At 37.9% G+C, this 20690-nt stretch overlaps 1 protein-coding gene across 2 annotated transcripts; it reads right to left on the reverse strand.

Moving 5' to 3' along the window:
• Positions 1-1854: 1854 nt before the first annotated feature.
• Positions 1855-18993, reverse strand: LOC124274977 (EF-hand domain-containing family member C2-like). 2 transcript variants are annotated; one of them, XM_046710351.1, is made up of 11 exons: positions 18809-18993; positions 17374-17713; positions 16271-16494; positions 14804-15160; positions 13684-13822; positions 12305-12613; positions 10430-10453; positions 5689-5885; positions 4453-4784; positions 2981-3073; positions 1855-2731 (listed from the first exon to the last, which is right to left on the reverse strand). In XM_046710351.1, the coding sequence occupies exons 1-11, from the start codon at positions 18848-18850 to the stop codon at positions 2536-2538; spliced, it is 2253 nt and encodes a 750-aa protein (XP_046566307.1). In that variant the 5' UTR covers positions 18851-18993; the 3' UTR covers positions 1855-2535. The 2 variants fall into 2 exon arrangements, with proteins under 2 accessions (XP_046566307.1, XP_046566308.1); XM_046710352.1 differs by lacking the exon at positions 10430-10453 and having other exon boundaries at positions 1857-2731; positions 18809-18992.
• Positions 18994-20690: the final 1697 nt, after the last annotated feature.

Genomic DNA, 20690 nt, shown 5'->3' on the forward strand with positions numbered 1-20690 from the left:
GAATATTTCGCTCATATGAGGTGAGGTGAAATTGGGCTTAACGTCGTGCTTGAGAATATTTCGCTCATATGACGACGTGCATGCGTGTGTATGTGTATGTGCGGCTGCTTGTACTAGCCCAGACTTATGCTGGTTTTATAGTGCTAGCTCACTGAGATACCATGCCGCAATGAAGCATGAATACCCCACTCAGACACATTATACTGACTCCAAGCCGACCAGTCCTTGTTGTACCCATTAATGCCGAGCGCCAGGCAGGGACCAACAAGTACCATATTTTAACGTCTTTTGGTATGGCGCGGTCAGGGATCGAACCCGCGACCTTCCGGTCTCCGGGCGGACGCTCTAACCACTACACCACAGAGGGGGTCTCGCTCATATGACGACGTGCAGGCATGTGTATGTGTATGTGTATGTGCGGCTGCTTGTACTAGCCCAGACTTAAGCTGGTTTTATAGTGCTAGCCCAATGAGATACCATGCCACAGTGAAGCATGAATACCCCACTCAGACATATTATAATGACTCCGAGCCGACCAGTCCTTGTTGTACCCATCAATGCCGAGCGCCAGGCAGGGACCAACAAGTACCATCTTTTAACGTTTTTTGGTATGGCGCCATCAAACCCGCGACCTTCCGCCTCGGACGGACGCTCTAACCACTACACCACAGATGGCGGTCTCGGCCATATGACGACGTGCAAGCGTGTGTATGTCTATGTGCGGCTGCTTGTACTAGCCCAGACTTAAGCTGGTTCTATAGTGCTAGCCCACTGAGATACCATGCCACAGTGAAGCATGAATACCCCACTCAGACACATTATAATGACTCCGAGCCGACCAGTCCTTGTTGTACCCATTAATGCTGAGCGCCAGGCAGGGACCAACAAGTACCATCTTTTAACGTCTTTTGGTATGACGCGGTCGGGGATCAAACCCGCGACCTTCCGCTCTCTTTGGGCAGGCACTCTAACCACTACACCATGTGATGTTATGTAAAAAGTCAATTGTGGTTCCCAAACAGTTGTTTGACTCCTCCTTTCAAAGGAAACTTACAGTACTGTCTGTGTTAGGTAGCAATAAGCAGAGTGAGTGAGTTTAGTTTTACGCTGCTTTTAGCAATATTCCAGCAATATCACAGTAAGATACACCAGAAATGGGCTTCACACATGTGGGGAATCGCACCTGGGTCTTCAAAGTGACGAGCGAACGCTTTAAACCACTAGGCTACCCCACAACCCCAACAATAAGCCAGACAGATATTTTCACTATTATGCACAACTTTATTTGGATATCATTAGTCAGTATGTACAAAACACTCAACATAAATGTATGCATATATAAAAGAAGTGATGCCTACATTTGTGATGGACAATGGCCTGTATCAGCAGTGAGTGAATACATTACAAAGCTGTGTCTCAACATACAGATCTTTATAGATCACAAAATCCAGACCTCATACATATCAAATGTACCAGTAATAAAACTGAAAAACTGTCCATTTTAAAATGGATCTCTTGAGATCTTGAATGGACTTCGACAAGACAGAGACACCAGTACAGGGTTGCATGAAACTACAATTTGTTTGGTGTGGACCATTATATCCTACACTGACAGTGGCAAAGTTGCATTCATTTCCCTAGCACAGTGTTCGCGAATAGCATCTGACCCTCTGACAAATCTGGCAGATTTGCCAACGGTCTGACAGTAATCTACAACCCGCCAGCCCAAGTGTCTGACTGTATATTTCACAATGACTTTGACTGAAGTTGTTATATGTGACATGTGTCACTTGTTTGCTGTTTATAAATCTTATGTTTGTTTATAATTTCAATGCCAATTATTAGAAATGTTAAATCTGAAATGTGTGTTTAATTTTATTCTATGGGTCCTGTGAATTTTCAATGGGTCAGACAGACATCTGAAACTTACAGGACCCAATGTCCTGTTACATTGAAACACCATTCGTGAACACTGCTAGCACTGATCAAAATATAGTTCTGACTGATTTTGCATTTTTGGTAAAACATGTATATATTTAACTTAATATCACAGGCATCTCAGATATTATGAAAACATTATTTCACAAAGATCCATAAAAAACATCTAAAGGATACAGTAACAAACTGATCATGATGACAAGGATGTAAAACAAAGATAAATTATGCTAAAAACTTTCTTTCACAACTTGATGAACATCAACTTGTTCCATATCATTAAACATTTCATTAAAGTGGTCAAATAATCAGGCCTAAACCTGCTGCATTGATCATGTCTGTGTGTGATAGTTGATCAGTACAACTGGCTTTGAAAACTGTTTCCAGAATGAATAATGAATGTTTTATTAATGACATTATGTGAGTTAATTTCTTTACTGAAATCATTTGGGAAACACACCACTTACATAAACTTCAGACAAATTCCTGTACAACTTTCCATATCTATATATACAAATGTCAATTAATTTCCACATAGTTGAGATATTTCCCTATAATGTAATGGGATTGCTGCTTAAGTCTGTGAAAGGAAATGCTCAATTAACTGGAACCAAACACATCTGAAAGCATGGCCTGGTAGTTGACTGCATTGACAGCATTCTTGGCAGCGGTGCCTGCCCAGTCAGCTTCTTCAGACACAGGCTGAAACTGCATTGGTGGTACTGGGAAATCACGCCAGTTGATCTGCTTCACAAATTCCTCATACAGGATTAAGCCACTCTCATTGGCAGGTGCACTGCAAGGAAAAGGTCATTGGTTGTAGAGCTTTTTTGCATTATTTGTTGTCTGTATTTGCTCATTCTGAGCATTGCTTATTCTCTGCTTGATCACAATTTTCAAAATCTGATAATAATTATCACTGTAGTCCATACACTACTTATGTGTACAAATGAATTATTTCACCCACACTTGACCATTAATCATCTATTACAACTGTGATAGGTTGCTGGCTCCTATTTTAACCCAAGTATGTCAGTATACTTACGATGCAATTCCTGCACGCAGAAGATCATCAGGTAGGGGAACATGATGAGCATGGAATACTGTGCGGATAGTCTCTACGTCCAGGAAGCCAGATCTACAAAAGAACATGCAGTCTTGTTAAAGCTGCCTTCCAGAGTATCGTGCAGTAATGAATAGAATGAGTGAGTATTGCTTAACGCTACATCAGCAATATTGCAGCTATTCGCTGCGATAATAGAATGTCATGATGTACGGTTTGATTAAGTGTTTTAACGATAGTGCAATAATGACAAGAGTCCGTTTTTATGACATATTAGCCCGATCAATGGATCAGTATTTTGTATTCTCAGCTCCATGTGTAAATTTCTGTGAAAAAAAGGAGCACTTGAAAAAATGTCACATGCCTCATAAATTTATGTTTTGATTGTCGTTTAACTTTAACATGTTAATTAATCAAACAATATGTTGTGTCATGTAAAATTTAGTCAGGACCAGACAATCCAGTGACTGATCCACAACACTGGGGTATAATGACAGGCAATCATGTGTCCACATAATACTTTATCTCACCCAGTACAGTTGGCACAGTCACTGACAACCAGGTCTACCCTAGAATTTCCACAATGCACAAAAGCAAAAGGTTTGCATACATGCTGGCTACTGGGTGAGTTAAACTTTTACAACACATCTCTAACACTGCATCCGTATCATGATTAGAAAAAGATAATTTTGATTAAATCTCTGCCAACAAAGGACAGCTTTCCCCATCATTTGACAGATTTGTCTCATCAATAAAGGACATTTGTAAAATTGAACAATTCATAGCAAGAACAAATAACAGATATAGTGACTTTAAAAAGAAATGAAAGGAACTGCCTGAACTATCCTTTGAAGCGCCATAAAATAATCAATCACAGTGTGATCAGCTATCACTTAAATTTTATATAGTGTCATTGTGAATTATATATAGTATAAATGAAGTAATCAGTTAAAACTTGTATGTATCCATTACGCTTATCCATGACCTGAATAACATGACCAAATTATTGATCACTGAAATGTTTATTGTCCATATATTATGTCTGCCTTATATATGTATGTATGAAATAGAAAAAAATAATAAAAAGGATAGTAAAACCGTAATCATCTACTAGGAACCACTTTGCTCAGTTAAATGATCAACATCTGGAATAAAGTCACATCCCTTAAATACCTGTGAAGGTCCGGGTTAGAATATTGATCTTCAGTAACCCATGCTTGTCGTAAGAGGCGACTAACGGAATCGGGTGGTCAGACTCACTGACTTGGTTGACACATGTCATCGGTTCCAAATTGCGCAGATCAATGCTCATGCTGTTGATTACTGGATTGTCTGGTCCAGACTAAATTATTTACAGACCGCCGCCATATAGCTGGAGTATTGCTGAGTGCAGCGTAAACGTAAACTCACTCACTCACATCCCTTAAGAGCAAGTTCACACTGCATTCACTCACTTTTCTTTGTCAGCGTGCAGGAAGCTCTGAACCAGGGTTCCAAAACCTTCAAAGTTCCTCTTCCTTAGCTGTTCCTGTATGATGGCAACAAGTTTCAGGTGGTCCATGGCATCCTCAGGCCTCTGCTCGCTGTAGTACCGTGCCACTGTCATAATCTCATGCTCTGTCAGGGAACTATCAATCTGTCGCAGGAGACCACTGAACTGTTCATATGACACAATGCCATTGCCACTGGAGTCGTTCCTGGCAAAGAAGGCTCGGATATCCTCCTTGTTCTGGCCAATTTGGCTGGACACTTTCTGGCAGATAGCTTTCACATTAGCTATGGGGAACTGAAAACAGATACATCTTTGTTAAACACGGCAAACATGTAGCGCATGTGACACCTCGGATCAAATGTTGTGCTAATATCCATGTCTTAAAAAACTCATAAATGAGAGCTATATTGTGTAGAGCGGGATGATAGTTTTCAGAATATCAATTCCATAAACAAACTGTAGTAGACAGACACCATGAATGCATTCATCAGACTAATCTATTGATAAGGCCCCCAAAATACATAGAATTGGTTCTCAGGCAATGGCTTTTGAAAAAATGGTAAGGGTGGGCGGTGTGTTTGTTCTTTTACATTTTTAGGAAGCTGGAGCGTGTTTTTACAAGTTTACCAAACAATTATCCTGTTTTCAGCCGTTTAATAACCAAAACATGCATTTTCACGTCTCTGTGCGCATGTAATGGGAAGTAACTCTAAGCACTCTCATGTGAGTAGTGTAGCGTTCCGCTGCAGACTTTGTGTATTCGAGACGCAGAATATTTACTACTTCTTGTTTTTTAAAGGAAATAAAAAGGAAACATGTCATGGGCTTTATGATGATGCTGCGGGTGCCTTAAAGCTAAGATTATATTTTTAGGCCTAAAGTTCCATACATTATCAAACAAGTTGACATCGAAATTATTACATGAGTGTATTTTAATGAAAAAGGATGTCAGAAGTTTTGTACTCAAGCAGAAACAAAATTATACATGTTACATCAAGTATGTCCAGCAAACATTTTGTGTATCTATTATTTTTTCCACCATTTTCTAGAACAAATTCAAAGGTTATTGGCCCTGGTCTCTAAACAGGCATCAGCCTATGGTCAAAGCATTGCTCTTAGAAAATTGCTGAAAACCACACTCACACTCAAATGGCTGTTGCCTTATTTCTAACCATAACAGTTGAAACCTAGTACTCACTTCTGCGGGGTGCTCCTCCATGTATCTGAATGCATATTCATCAGCATCAATAAGGATGAACTTGAACTTATTGAACTCCACACTAGCTCCAACAAACAGGTCCTGAGCTGTGTAGTAGCTGGAGATCTCTGTGCTGTAGGGCTCCTGGCCGGGCTTCTTTACTCGGCCTCTCTCAAGGAACTTGCCACCAATGATTCCTAAATAATGTTAAGATGAACATTACAATGTCTGGAAGGCAGGAAGTATTTTGAATTGGGGAGTTCTTAATTACTTGAGGTCTGCTGATACCATAGGGATCACCTCAATCTCTAACTTTCAATATTTGGGTTATGACAACTTGTAGACATTCATGCCCAATTTCAGACACTGATAGGCACACATATACCCAATACTGCTTCCACAGGATATCCATATTAGGATATATTTGGACATCTCCAGGTAGAGACACTTCTTATACTCTTGATTTGCTTGATTTGTTTACTAATAACTGATTGGCTGATTGACGCGAACATTAGGTTTAAAATATCAAACTTATTGGTTGTATTTTCGAATCTAATTTCCTAAAAACTCATTTTCAAAAGATTTTTCCTGCAAATAATTCACATAATCATCTACATATGAAATCATCTGATATGCAACAGGACATCACTTTCCAAATTTAACATTAAAATAGTGTCAGTCAATTTGAATAAATTTAACTTAGAATTTAAGGAGATCCTTCCGTTCTTGACGTTTTAGGTACTGCTGGCTTTCTATTTTGTAACATGACAAGTATCGGACTGACTTCATCCTCATCTCTTAACATCGGAGAAGAAGGGATGTGTCTTGTCATCACGTACATGTCATTATAAACTTGTTAACAAGCCTAGACTAGGCATAATATGATGCAGATTTTATCTTTTAAACTGCAGCTGAAAAGCAAAAATGAAAAGAAACAAAAAAATTGTTGTAAAATTAACTGCCCAGAGCAGCATCGAGGATGTTCAAATCTCTACAGAACTTGAATCTACAACGAGGAAGGAGTGGGGTCTATGCAGGATTGTGGTTTCACAATTACTCAAGAAGCACAAGTCTATTTATTAAATGGGTGGTCATTTATTTCATGTGGCAGTAGGTCATAAGTTTTTAAGGCAAAAACATACTGAAAATAGTCCAAAATACTGATTCTCTCTTAATGTTTGTCATATTTTTGGAATTTTTCCTAACAAGACCCTTCTAAGAAGACAAAATGCAAAAGCACTTTATGATTTATAGTAAAAGGACATTAAAAAGAGACTACCTTATTTTCTTGTGCACACCCATACATAATATGCAGCCCCTGCTAAACATAGGGATTTATTTTAAGTTTTATATTATACACTTGTATCCATTCTGATGAACAAACAGGTGGGAAAAGAATTTGGTCTATAAAAATGGTGAGTAATTTTGGCAGTGTGCCTGTTTTAAACTTATCAGTAAACCAAGAAAGCCATGAGTGCATAAACAACCTGTTATTGTCTGATATTTGGAGATACTTAAATGAACCAGTTATACACATGGTGGTGAAACAGCTGACTTGACTTACCAATTATTCCAGAGATGTGGCTAATTTGATTTTGTAGGCAGATATAATCCAGGCCATAAATCTGACCACTCTGTCATTACATTTATCCTCTTAAATTTTCAAAGTATAAGTGGAAAATCCTACAGGAAATTTAATACATCGCTAATGGGAAACGTTCTAATAGAATTATGGAAAGTTTATAACTGATATGCTAAGGAAAAAGGTAATAAAGATAAGATTGACTAACAATGGGGTAGAAGTCTTTTAAAAAAGAAACATGTTTTATAAGCATTTCTTATAGAAAGACTATTACCTATGCTATCTACTGTAAAAAGGGAAACGTACAATCTAATAGCTGAAGAAGGAGAAGACATTAAACTAGAAGAAATGGCTTTAACCTTCATATCAATAGAAAACAATAGTTCAGGATTATATACTATTCAGAGTATAAGTGGAGAATATTTAATGGTTTTTCTATAATGATTTATGGTTTTGAACCAATAGACATATAAAAGATGTGTACAAGAATAATAAACGAACTACAACAATAACTAGAGGAGATATAACTTGTAAACTTGAACTTACTCTGTGCCTTTATCTACTAGTAAAGACTAATATTCTATTTGATCTTGCTATGGTCAGCTAATTATTGTCGACATGATAACACTTAAATATACTGAAAACAGTGCCAACTGGCAACAGCAAGGTTTGATCCAGATGACTCCATTTCGTTTTTGCAGAGACAACCACTGGTTACACGATCGGTGTCTTTAGACAAAACCATAGTACAGTACATTTCTGTGCTTGTAAGAGTGACATGTTCAGGCTGGTAGACTCAAAGAATAATTATGACTTTTAGGCTACATGTACACAATACAGGTTTTGTGTTAACAGGGTGTGAAATTAACATTAGTCCAAATTAGACGTTAGCAGCGTTTGAAATAACCGCCAGACCAGAGGCCCAGCACTGGTTAAGTTGTTATTGTATCGGGCCGGCAGTTTCAAATATTTGCAGCCCCTCGTGGCCTTCAGTTAACTATCTGACATGGTTTGGGGTTTTTTTCTGACTGGAATCTTTCCCATATTTTTTTCTTTATTAACGGTCGGGAATCATCCATGATCCATCATGTAACAATAACTTACAGTTTCACTTCCTGGTATTTCAGCTTTTTGCGCATAGAATGTCTATTTTGTGAAGCGCTTAACACTAATTTAGTTAATCAAGTGGATCCCTAGCAAGTTTGAATAAAACATCCTATTAAACTCACCCGATCATTGACTCCCCACTACAATTTTGGCATTTACACTAAATATGTTTATATATAGATTTAGGCCTTAGTAAGTCTGATGACAGTAAGAATAATGTCTCTTCTGCTCCTTATTCATGAAAAACAAACTGGACAAATGGATAAAAGACAACATATGGCTACTTGGTAATTTAATGAATGAAAGAAAGAAAATAAGCCAAAAATGCTACTTCTAAATGACAATAACAAAGCATCGAAACATGTTTCTGAAAAAATGGTTTGCTAGTACTGCAAAAAATGGCTTTGTCTTCCTTTAGAAAAATATACTTATACACAAAAAACAATAGAAGCTTATCTAGTACTGAAAAGGCCATCTATCCTCAATATTGCAAATGAAAGAGGCTGTAGGCAAGGAGAACTATTGTCACCCTACCTCCTTCTGTTTGTGGTGCAGATTCTAGGAAACATGATCAGAATAACAATGACATAACAATATTAGGTAATCATAAGTTGATTATTCAATTTCCATCCAATATCTAAATAAAAGTGAGGTGTTTAATATAAAAAAATATTAAAGAAACATTCGTAGAATCTGTGTACATTTAATGCTGTGATTGACATGAATCCTAGACAGTAGAACTGACATTCCAATTGTTTCAGAGATGTGGCTAATTAGCCTTTGTTAGCAGACATGATGGCATGGTGGGCCAGCTGTCTAAGGCATAAGGCTAGTGATCCAGCGCCATTGAGCAGCTGAGCTGGATATTGGCAATATACAAATATTAGCATTGAGTAATAAATAATATAATCCAGGCTAAACATCCGAAAGACTCTGTCATTACATCTATCCTCTCAAATTTTCAGTAAAGAAAGTGGAAAAGGCTAATGGAAAGTCAATACATCACTTATTGGAAACAATTTTCTAATTGTATTAAGGAAATTTTATGACTAATATGCTAAAGAAGAAAGTGATAAAGATAAGATTGACTAACAATAGGGAGGAGGTTTTACAAAACATGTTTTTTTAACCATTTCTTATGGAAAGACTATTACCTAAGCTATCTACTGTAAAAGGAAAAAGTACAATCTAATAGCTGAAGAACAAGATACTAAACTAGAGGAAATGTTTTTAGCTTTCCTATCAATGGAAAACAATAGTCCATAATGATTCTATAAAGAATCGACATGATAACACTTAAATCTACTGAAAACAGTGCCAACTGGCAAAAGCAAATTTAGAGCTTGCAGACTCAAATATTTGGCACAGACTGCAAATATGCTAAAATAGAAAATTTCATCATCTAGGTACAGATCATCCTCGTTAACTCCAGGGTATACGTTCTGATAACCCTCCTCGGAACGTATACCCTGGAGTTATCGAGGATGGGTACAGATAAACAGTCTGGGACTTTAGCCACTAGGCCAAAGCCAGAGTCATGCACAATTCTGTTTTAGAAAGCCCTGTCTATATAATATCACTAAAATCTACTGAAAATGATGTTGAGAGCTATGTTCAGGCTGGAACACTCAAAATAATTATTGCACTAAACATGTTTATACATACATAGCCACTCTGTAGCAGTTCATTTTCTGGTCTAGTGAATATATCAACTAATCTCTAAGTCTAAATACAGTAAGGATAATGACTCTTCTGCTCCTTATTCATGAAAACAACGAACTGGACAAATAGGTAAGAAAGAACATACGGCTACTTGGTAATATAATGTATGAAATTAAGATAGAAATTGCTACTTCTAAATGATAATGATAAAAGCATTGGAAAATTCTCTGAAAAAATGGTATGCTTGTATTGCAAAAATTGGCCTTAGCCTTCCTTTAGAAAATAAACACTAAAAAAACAATAGAAGCTTATCTATTACTGAAAAGACCATCTATCCTCAATATTGCAAATGAAAGAGGCTGTAGGCAAGGAGAACCATTGTCACCCTACCTCCTTCTGTTTGTGGTGCAGATTCTAGGACACATGATCAGAATAACAATGACATAACAATATTAGGTAATCATAAGTTGATTATTCAATTTCCATCCAATATCTAAATAAATGTGAGGTGTTTAATATAAAAAAATATTAAAAAAACAATTGTAGAATCTGTGTACATTCATGTGATTCACATGAATGTTTGGCAGGACTGTGTATATGGTACATATCATCAAGTATATAAAGAAAGGTACACAGTATGTGATTTCCTTCTTCTGTGGGTATTTGGGGACTATAAATGGATGTCAAGCATCTTGTTTGGTAGTGAGGTGGGCAATGAAGAAATGATGGTAGACTGTAAATAATCAAGCCTAAATCAGACAATCCAGTGATTAAAATCATGAGCATTGATTACACAATTGAAATACAATTACATGCATCAACCAAATCCGAGAGCCCGACCATCTGTTCCTATTAGTCACCTCTCACAGCAAGTACAGGGAGCCTATGCTTGCATAGAGAAGTCAACTTATTCTATATGTAAACAACACCTTACTAGTTATCAATGGATCTGAACGCAACCTCGCAAGGCCATCAGAACCAAAAAATGGTCGATGAAATGTGTGGCCATCATGAGCATCATAATAGGATAAAGGAAGTTTTAATTATTTCACACTTTGAGAAGAGTTTCATCTAATTGGCACTTATGCCTTTTTTGACTCCTAGGAAGAGCTCTAAGGCAATTTTACAACACCAAATTAATCACTATTAAGACAAGACTAGAAACAGCAGATTGTAGGCAGACTGGAAAAATAGAACTGGGAGTAGATTTCTTACTAAAGATAACTGTATAATGATGGAAACTGTGTACTCAATGACAGATTTTAATGAACAGAAGCATGAATTCAGAATTAGTGTGTTATTTTGGTACAATCATATGTGTTACATCCTTTACATGTGAGTTGGAAAGATTCATGATAACATGAATATCAATGTGTACAAACTTTGAAACCTGTAACAATCTTTTGTCTGTCACTTAAACCCAGCAAGGGAACTTGGGTTATATCATTACTAATAACAACTTTCCATCAGTATGTGAAATGTGAAAAAGTGCCCTGTCCCCATGAAAACACATATCAGCATTCGAAATTCCCCGCAGACTGCCTGGGACAGGTTATTTTTGACATGGACTGCCAGATTCTCAGATTCACCTGCCCGACGGTCAGGTTAAAATTTAGACATGTAGTATGAAGATATTTTGTAGGCAGGTAAGTTTTGGTCAGGGCTGGCAAGTTTATCATCTAACCAGCCCTGTGGTCTGGCTGAAATTTTTGGGAGTTTCATACCCTGCACATATCCATGCAATATAGACATTGTACCATAGATAATAAACTATCAGAATTTAAATACAAATCATTGACACTGAGAACTGAAATTACACACTCTTTCTGTAAACCTGTCAGTAAAACGTTATTTCATGTGATACTTTCTTTATACAGTGTTGAGAAACTTTTGGTAAATACATACTTATATTATTCTTTGAAGATAAAAAACGTTTTATTATCATATACAACACTCTTGACTCTTTATAATAAATTTCTTATTGTCTTTTATTATATTCAAACTTTTAAACCCAACAATAAATAAAATCACTGCTGTTAAAGGCCTACAGAATCTGAACACAAATGCCTCTTAATATGAAGCTTCACTGAAAAGTCTTACGATGCATCATAGGGCCAATGCCATCTGTTCATCCTGTATCTGATATAATATACTGCATACTCTTTTCAAGAAATAAAAATGACCTGAATATAATTTTTGCAAATGCTTGAAATTAAGTTCAATTACCCACTGTATACTATCTGCTGATGTAAAAAAAACAGTTACCTGAGTTTCTGACGGGAGGCTCAAACACCAGCACACTGTCGTCACTGAGGAAGTAGGAGATGATGAAACGCCTGTCCATGTCGATGGGCTTGCTGGTGTTCATGCGGCCCAGGAAGCGAAGGACGTTACTGTCCAGCCCATGCCGGTCCTTCTCCATGAACTTGATGAAGTCTCTCTTGGGAGGTTTGGGCATCAGGCCCATGCAGGAACACAGAGAATCCTCCTCACTTCCGAACCCATTGAAAGGAGGGAAGGTTTTCCTTACCCCTCGGCTGGGGGTCTGCTTGTAGCTGATGGGTGAGAACTCCTCTGTAACACAAACAAAAATTGGTATAGGGAAGGGTGGTGGTGGGGTAGCCTAGTGGTTAAAGCGTTCACTCATTAAGCCAAAGAGGCGGGTGGTAATATGGGTACAACGTGTGAAGCCCATTTCTGGTGTCCCCTGCCATGATATTGCAGGAATATTGCATAAGTGGCCTAAAACTAAACTCACTCACACTCTCAGGTATGGGGAACTACTACCTTTATCTAGAGACAGTGAGTATGTTTTGATGTTCAAATTAAAAAATTCCAGCATTATAAAATGGTGATGGATAGTAAGTACACTGGCTTTGCTATTTGTAACCATATTGGAATGTTCCCATAAGGGTGCAGCATGTTTGGTGAAAATACCAGGATGCTCAGAAACAACAAGGTGTATTAAATATCCATAACATATGAGTGAGTGAGATTAGTTTTACGCTGCACTCAGCAATATTCCAGCTATATGACGGCGGTGGTCTGTAAATAATCGAGTCTGGACCAGACAATCCAGTGATCAACAGCATGAGCATCAATCTGCGCAATTGGGAACCGATGACATGTGTCAACCAAGTCAGCGAGCCTGACCACCCGATCCCGTTAGTTGCCTCTTCCGACAAGCAGGGGTTACTGAAGGTTCATTCTAATCAGGACCTTCACGGGTCCATAACATATGCAGTGTGACCTTGATTATTATTAATTCAGAACACTGGCACCTTATGTTTTCAAGAAATGGAAAGCAGATAAGCTGTTTTGAATGCATTTTCCCAAGGTTTATGAGCTAACTGACTTTAAAGGTCCCAATTTCACCCTTGCTTAAATTTCATGTCTCAATCTTAGGACCACCAGTGGCTGTTATGAGTTATGTCCCTTCAGTGTCCCCCAACTGACCAATCAGATTGCCTCAGCAAGACGTTCTTAATGCTTCTCTCAAATGTTATGAAGTCATAACTCTTATAGGCAGAAATGAACATTCACATGATGTTCTCTCCTCTGGAAGTGTTGTCAGATCTTCATGCAAAAAGGTTTCTGAGGAAAACATCTCATTTTAAAGACAGCAGGTCAAGAGTATGACTCACCGATGCCATACTTGGTCTTGTAGTACTCCTGAGTGAACTGGTCACAGTCAGTAAGCAGGAACTTCCGTCCCCATACATTCAACACAGACCCTATAGACAGGTCGGTGTCCTTGTAGAATTCAGTGTGAACAGCTCCAGTCTGAAATTGCACAGTTAATGCACATGTTTAACAGTATTAACACTGCAATTTTAATGCCTTAGTCTTGTAATATTATGTTTGGTTTAGTAAGCTCTGCTGTGAAAAGTCAACATGATAACACTAAAATCTGCAGAAATTCATGCTTAGGGGAATGTTCGAACAAGTAGTCTCAAAGCATTGTTGGCACAGACTGCCGCCAATATCAGCAACCTTATACATACCGTACTTTGTAGTTGACAAATAACCTTTTGATGCTGCATTACTTTGACAATGAAACTGCTATTGCTTGCAATTATTCCACTAATCAGCAAAATACTAGCACCCATTCTTCCACATATTTTTGTTTGAGCAACAAATTGGGTTTGTCTTAAGTGCATAATATTCCTTTGAGATATCATAATTTACTTTGACCATAATTATTAATACCCTCAATATAAGGTTTTTGTCCACTGTAACACAACAATATTGAATAAACAACTCAAGACAGTTGTGTCCAGAAAGTGACTGTTAATGGACTTGATGAAGGATTATTCTCTTGTAGGAGTGAGTGAGTTTATTTTTATGCCGCACTTAGCAGTATTCCAGCTATATGGCGGCGGCCTGTAAATAATCAAGTCTGGACCAGACAATCCAGTGATCAAACAGCATGAGCACCGATCAACGCAATTGGGATACGATGACATGTGTCAACCAAGTCAGTGAGCCTGACCACCCAATCCCGCTAGTCGCTTTTTACAACAAGCATGGGTTACTGAAGACCAATTCTAATCCGGATCTTCACGGGTATTCTCTTGTAGGAATAAGTGTCGGGTGTATTTCATCACATAAAGAAACTATTTTATCCGAGGCAGCACGGGATGTGAATCGAACAATTGGTTTATCATGGATTAATATATATTGGACTTTAGTAAAAATGTCCATCCTCATCACTAATAACAGCAAACTATTAACATCTAAACATCCATTAGATATTACACTGACCTTCAAGCTGTCCAGAATGTATCGGCCACCGTGTCCAGTTGGTCCAAATACATTGAGAACTGTACGGTCAGTGACGGTGCCCGGTTGCTTCAGGGAATCTACATCTTTGGGCAGTTTCCCTCGGCGGACAAACACCGGGACAGCATCACGGCCGGAGTTTGGTGGGATGCACTCGCGAATCTCAATCGTGTCGTCAGCCAGGAAGTAGTGCAGGATCATCTCCCTTGGATCACCGAACATGTTATCACTGTCGTCCCAGTAGCAGTAGAAACGTAGAACATGACGGTCATGGTCCAGGAACTGTTTGAGAGTGTCATGCTTCTCGTAGGGGCGCAGTGGCTGCATGCTTTCGTCCATCTGAAACAGGACAGAGAAAATTTCAATAAGTTGTCTTCTTTCATAGAGGAAGATATCAACATATCATCAGTCATTCCATGACAAAAAATGATATCATTGAATTAATGGAGACTGTCATGCAGATTCATGATAGATCTCACTAGAACTAACTACACCATATACAGTATATGATATCATTAATATTTTGTAAAAAGTAAACTGATTTCAACTTCATGTTATTTCACTGCCGTTAGCCCCATTCCAACAATTATATATGATGGGACAGTCATACTCAATGTAACTAAATCAGCCATTAGAGCAAGGTCTTAAAAGCAAGTAAGTTAAATACCACTGCATTAAACAGTATTTTGTATATAGTGTGAAATTATTCAGAAGGAAATCTGAAGTGTGGAAAGTTTTAGTGAATAACCACTATTTTTACATGGTCCTTTATCATTCCTAGGGACCGCCTCTATTAACACTTGGAGAAGTTGACATGGGCCTTCCTTGTTTCAGACCTCATTAACACTAAACCATGGAGTATAACTCTTAACACAACTGAACACTGAACACTGATACAAAGGACCGCCTCCGGGTGTAGTGATAACTGGATGCGGGTTTGATCCCCGGCAATTAATGGGTACATCAAGGACTGGTCGACTCGAGTCAGTATAATGTGTCAATTCATGCTTCACTGCGCATGATCTCAGTGGGCTAGCACTATAAAGCCAAGTCTGGGCTCGTACCAGACAACATCACGCATGCACTATGCCCATACATAAACAATTTCACCTCCACCTATCATTCCTAGGGGACATAACTCTTCACAGGTGCACAACTTTGATAACTGGAGTATCTTCTGTGAACCACCAGACAACATCACTGCCCATACATCATTATCCATGGCAACACTCAAGGTAGATTTATTTCTGTGACACACTTGTACTATTTCTTCAATTTTAAACTTCTCATCAAACGATGCATTGAAAATAAATTGTTAGAAAATCAAAAAATACATAGTGGCATCAGTCTATCTTTCTCACTCTAAAGTACATACTGAATTATTCAGATTATTTAAAAAAAATAATAACACCACAAATGTTATTTGCTCAATTCCCACAGTTAACTTACAGCTTTCCGGTGCTGGACGTAGGGATCAGTAGGAATGTCACTTGGGCCGTTGATCCGAACGCCGAGTTTCCTGAGGAAGTTCTGAGTGAACTCGTCACTGCCTGTGATTTTGAAGACCTTGGAGTACAGATTGAGTTCTACTCCGATGTTGAAGTCCTCCACTGTGTAGAACACGTCATCATGTGGTGGTGGTTTTGGCACCCGATGTCTTCGGATCAGGGTTCCTGACAGATACAGATACATTATGATGCGATTGAGTGTAATTTCACAGTGGAAGACACTAGAAAGCTTTACACATTGTATCTATGTGGAGAGTCAAACCTGGGTCTTCGGTGTGATGAGAGAACACTTTAACCACTAAGCTACCCTGATGTATATAAAGTAAATCTGGTTTATATATCATACACACAAAAATGAATGAACTGATGTCACTCCGCCGTTCTAGAGGGCCCCTTGTCATCAAACATACCCTTGGTAACTGTACATCTGTTGTCATTCTAGTCATTACCTTAGCACAGTCTCCTACAGTTTAACTGACAGTTTAACTGACTTTTGGCTTAATTATCATTAGGGCTAAAATATGAGTGAATGATAAAGAAAGGATCATCAACCTAAAACAACTTAGAACTTTTTATCATTTGTTTTACATTGGTAACATGTTTCTTAATGCAGAGGGATAGACACATAAACCTGATCAAAAGAACATCATGTCAGTTAGCCCTGAATGAGGATTGTTGTTCTGTTGTGCCTTAGATTAATCGTCAGAAAGTATTAAATTTGGCATCTTAGAAAAGAAATACAGTTTGCCCTACAGTTTTCCCTGAACCATCATATCATTATATAAGCGTCCTCATGCTTTAACTATAATAGCATAGGGCAAAACTACACCATACATGGGGGTAGAGCGAAATGTATTTCACAGATTCCACACTTTAATGAATAGCAATTTCACATAACAAAACCTCCACACAAATCCTCACAAGACATCTGAATAAATTGCACAAAGCAACCTCAGCACTAAGGTGATAATAGCATGGGTTTACGACTGTCGTAGTGCTAAGATTACTATATACAAGTGGATGCTGAATCTTAGCTTCACCAACCTTGAGGAACGCCACCGTTCTTTATTCTTGGCTCTATAACCTGGATGGAATCATCCTCCAAGTAGAAGTAGATCTTACAATTCCTGATTCGGAACTGTTCTTCTCTCTTCTCATGAACAGCCTCCTGGAAGAAAGCATCAAAACAAAGGACCTGCCTGTCGAAGGCCACCCAAGCTGGAACATTGGTACCCTCCCCACTGGGGAACACTGAGTTTTTAGGTCTCAGTTTCTGTCCAAGGAGAGGCTCACCACCAATACCTGGCTTCTCATGACCCACCAGCATCGAGACATCGTTGCAATTGTCGAAGTGATGAGATTTGTGGTACTTTGTTTTTCCCATCTGAAACAAGAAAATTTAAGATAAAATGTCACAAATATAATTTATTCAGTAATCAGTTTTTTAATGGTTACCAGTTTTGTAATTTAAAAATATTCCTAGGAGTAAAGAGTCAGCAGTTTTCAGACACCTATAAAAACTGATTTGATTAAATTCACTTAAATTTTTAAAATATGAAACTGTCAAAATCACTGAATTAACAAAGATTATGTATATGTATTACCTACGTGACGTCTTCAAATATTGCAATATTACACCTTCCATAATATTAAACAGTCTTCTTTGAAACTGTTTTGTACTTGAGTAATAGACAGAAAATGCTAGTATGCTTACAGGTGTATTTAGATTACAAGGTCTGAGCATGTGTGTGTCTTTTATCCACACTGCTAAAAATATTACATGTAAAATAAGCCTGCATGTAGTCACATTTATAAGGTTTAGTTATAGACATGAGACAGGTGAAGATCCAGATGTTACAATTGTTTTCCAATGCTGATCATAAGTTGACTATGCTCATTGCATGAAATAACAGTCAATAAACAGATCAAATCATGCAGTAAATATACCAATAAGCATTTTCATAGAAATTCCAAGTCCAGGATTGACACATTATGTATTTTACCATTATTTCAACGACATTTTAGCCATGTTATAAGTAGACTTATTCATTGAATGTGTTAGACTGAAAAACGTTCTGCACTCTGAATTCAGACTGTGTCTGCAGGAGTCGTTATTACGCCCTCATCATTTTAGGCTATTATTTGCATATTATGTTATACGGTCGTGTATATACAGTTTACATTTTTTTAAATGTACTTTATAAGGAATGTGTATGATAACACACGACACAAAGCATTCCGACAGTTTCCAGTCACCATAGTTGCCGTGTAACACGGCAGTAGAAAACAATAACAACAAGTTTTGAGAACTAAATATATGTCAGTTAACGCTACTAAATAGTATTCACTTTAGATTTCTGAACACATTGTATAACCATAGACGATAACAAGTGCAGTTACTTATAGAGTACAGATTGAGATACCAGTGATACCACTCATATTCCGATATTCAACAAGTAAACAACGAATAAATGCTTACGCTGCTAGTGAAGGAATTCCCTGGTAAAAATGGCAACGCCATGCTGAAGTCGCTGCAATGTCGGTAATGTGTACACTCTCCTGGATCTGTGAGATGACTTCAATTTACATCCAGTCTGAGCTGTTATTTCTTGACGCCTGACTCGCTGTTGACGGGTTGCCAAGGAAGACCAGTTTTGAAGCCGCTTTGCTCATGCGTCGACGGTTACTAAGCGGAAGTTTTGTGAGACTCAGTCTTCCAGCTGAAAATGTCTGTGTAAAGAGCCGAAAGGATTAGCGTGCCGTGTGCAGAGATTAGACCTTGCGTACAAAGCCCTCAATTAAATCGCACGAATGCATGGGGGACCTGCTTTCGTGAGCGAGCAGTTGAGAAAATATTCTCACAGACAGTAACATGAAGAAGTACATAGATTTAATAAAGGGTTAAGAATTATCGGGAAAATTCAAATCATTGGTTAGGAAATGGAAGTTAGTCCGCGTCACTGTGTGTAGCCAGCATGGCCTAGGAAACACTAAATAACCATGAAATCACATAAAGAAAAGTACTAAAATATAAATGAATGAATGATTTTTTATCCAAGTGATTTCATTTCATTTCATTTCAATTGGTCTTAAAGATTGGTCCACGGGATCTGCAGAATCAAGGAACTGACTGAGTATTGCTTAATGCCGCATCACCAGTTTTGGAGCTATTCGAGGCGAGAAAATGTGTAATAAACTGAACACAATAATAGAGATGTTGAAAAATCACTAAAATGTCAGTCAAATATCATATTCAAGAGTAAAAAACTGACCTACGAGATAAAACTCGATATTTTCTTCATACAGTTTGATTTCGTTGAAATACACTAAAATCAAGTGGTCACAAAACGTTTCTTAAAATTATCTCATAAAGTAGGGACATCATCATAAAAACGTCGCCAAATATTTGTAAAATCAACACATTCAAGCAAAATATGCATGATAATAATTGGTCTATGGCAAGCAATACATTGCCAATCGTTTTGTTTAAAAAAATACATACATGTATTTAGTTTTTCATATACCTAAAGAAAACGTTATAGGAATTTGATCTTTTATAAACTTAATGAATTGAATGGTTTAGATGATCTGCATACATTTAATGTCGTCTCACAAACCCTGACAAATAGCGTCATAATGGAATTGTATACGTAATGTGACAATTGACTATGGTCCCATTGAAATTAATTGGTGTCTCAAATGCACAAACGATAATCTTCGTTTTAATTCGGCTTATCCTTAATTAACTCTGGGAGATTGTATTAGAATTATCTCGCTGTGTACAGAAAATCCCTTATCTCTGTATAATTAAATTGCATTGTTTGGCGTATCGCATGAGGTTCAGACACTATAGAGGTGCAAGGCTATACACGGTATGGTCATCACCGTGACCTGCTCCATGTACGTGCAACACGAGGGTCAGGAGGGGTCGGCTTTCTGATCAGAACTGAACATTTGAGCTTATATGAAGTATCAGTAAAAGACAATTCTTTTGAAGGCATACTTTGGTTAGCTGTATGTAACAAGGTAAACACACGTGTTAATCACATATGTGTGCTGCCACCAAATAACTCTACAAGAAATATATGTGCAGAGACTTTTACGATACAGATGCCGAAATGCCAAGCTTTTACTTATAAGCAACTTGATGCCGAATTCGGAATCCGGACGAATTTTAAATGCAACCGTCCGGATTAACGAGACTTCACTGTATATGAATATGCAAATGTGACTTTCATACACGGTGATTTTAACAGTGATAAATGTACTAACCACAGACGGGACTGAGATTTGATGCCGGTGGTGACAACTTGCCGGATTGGACAGCAGCCGGTTTTGACAGCTTCCACTGCACTTTGCTT

The sequence above is a fragment of the Haliotis rubra genome, unplaced genomic scaffold (assembly GCF_003918875.1).
Source record: "Haliotis rubra isolate DU_JTF1 unplaced genomic scaffold, ASM391887v1 Scf197, whole genome shotgun sequence".
NCBI lineage: Eukaryota > Metazoa > Mollusca > Gastropoda > Lepetellida > Haliotidae > Haliotis > Haliotis rubra.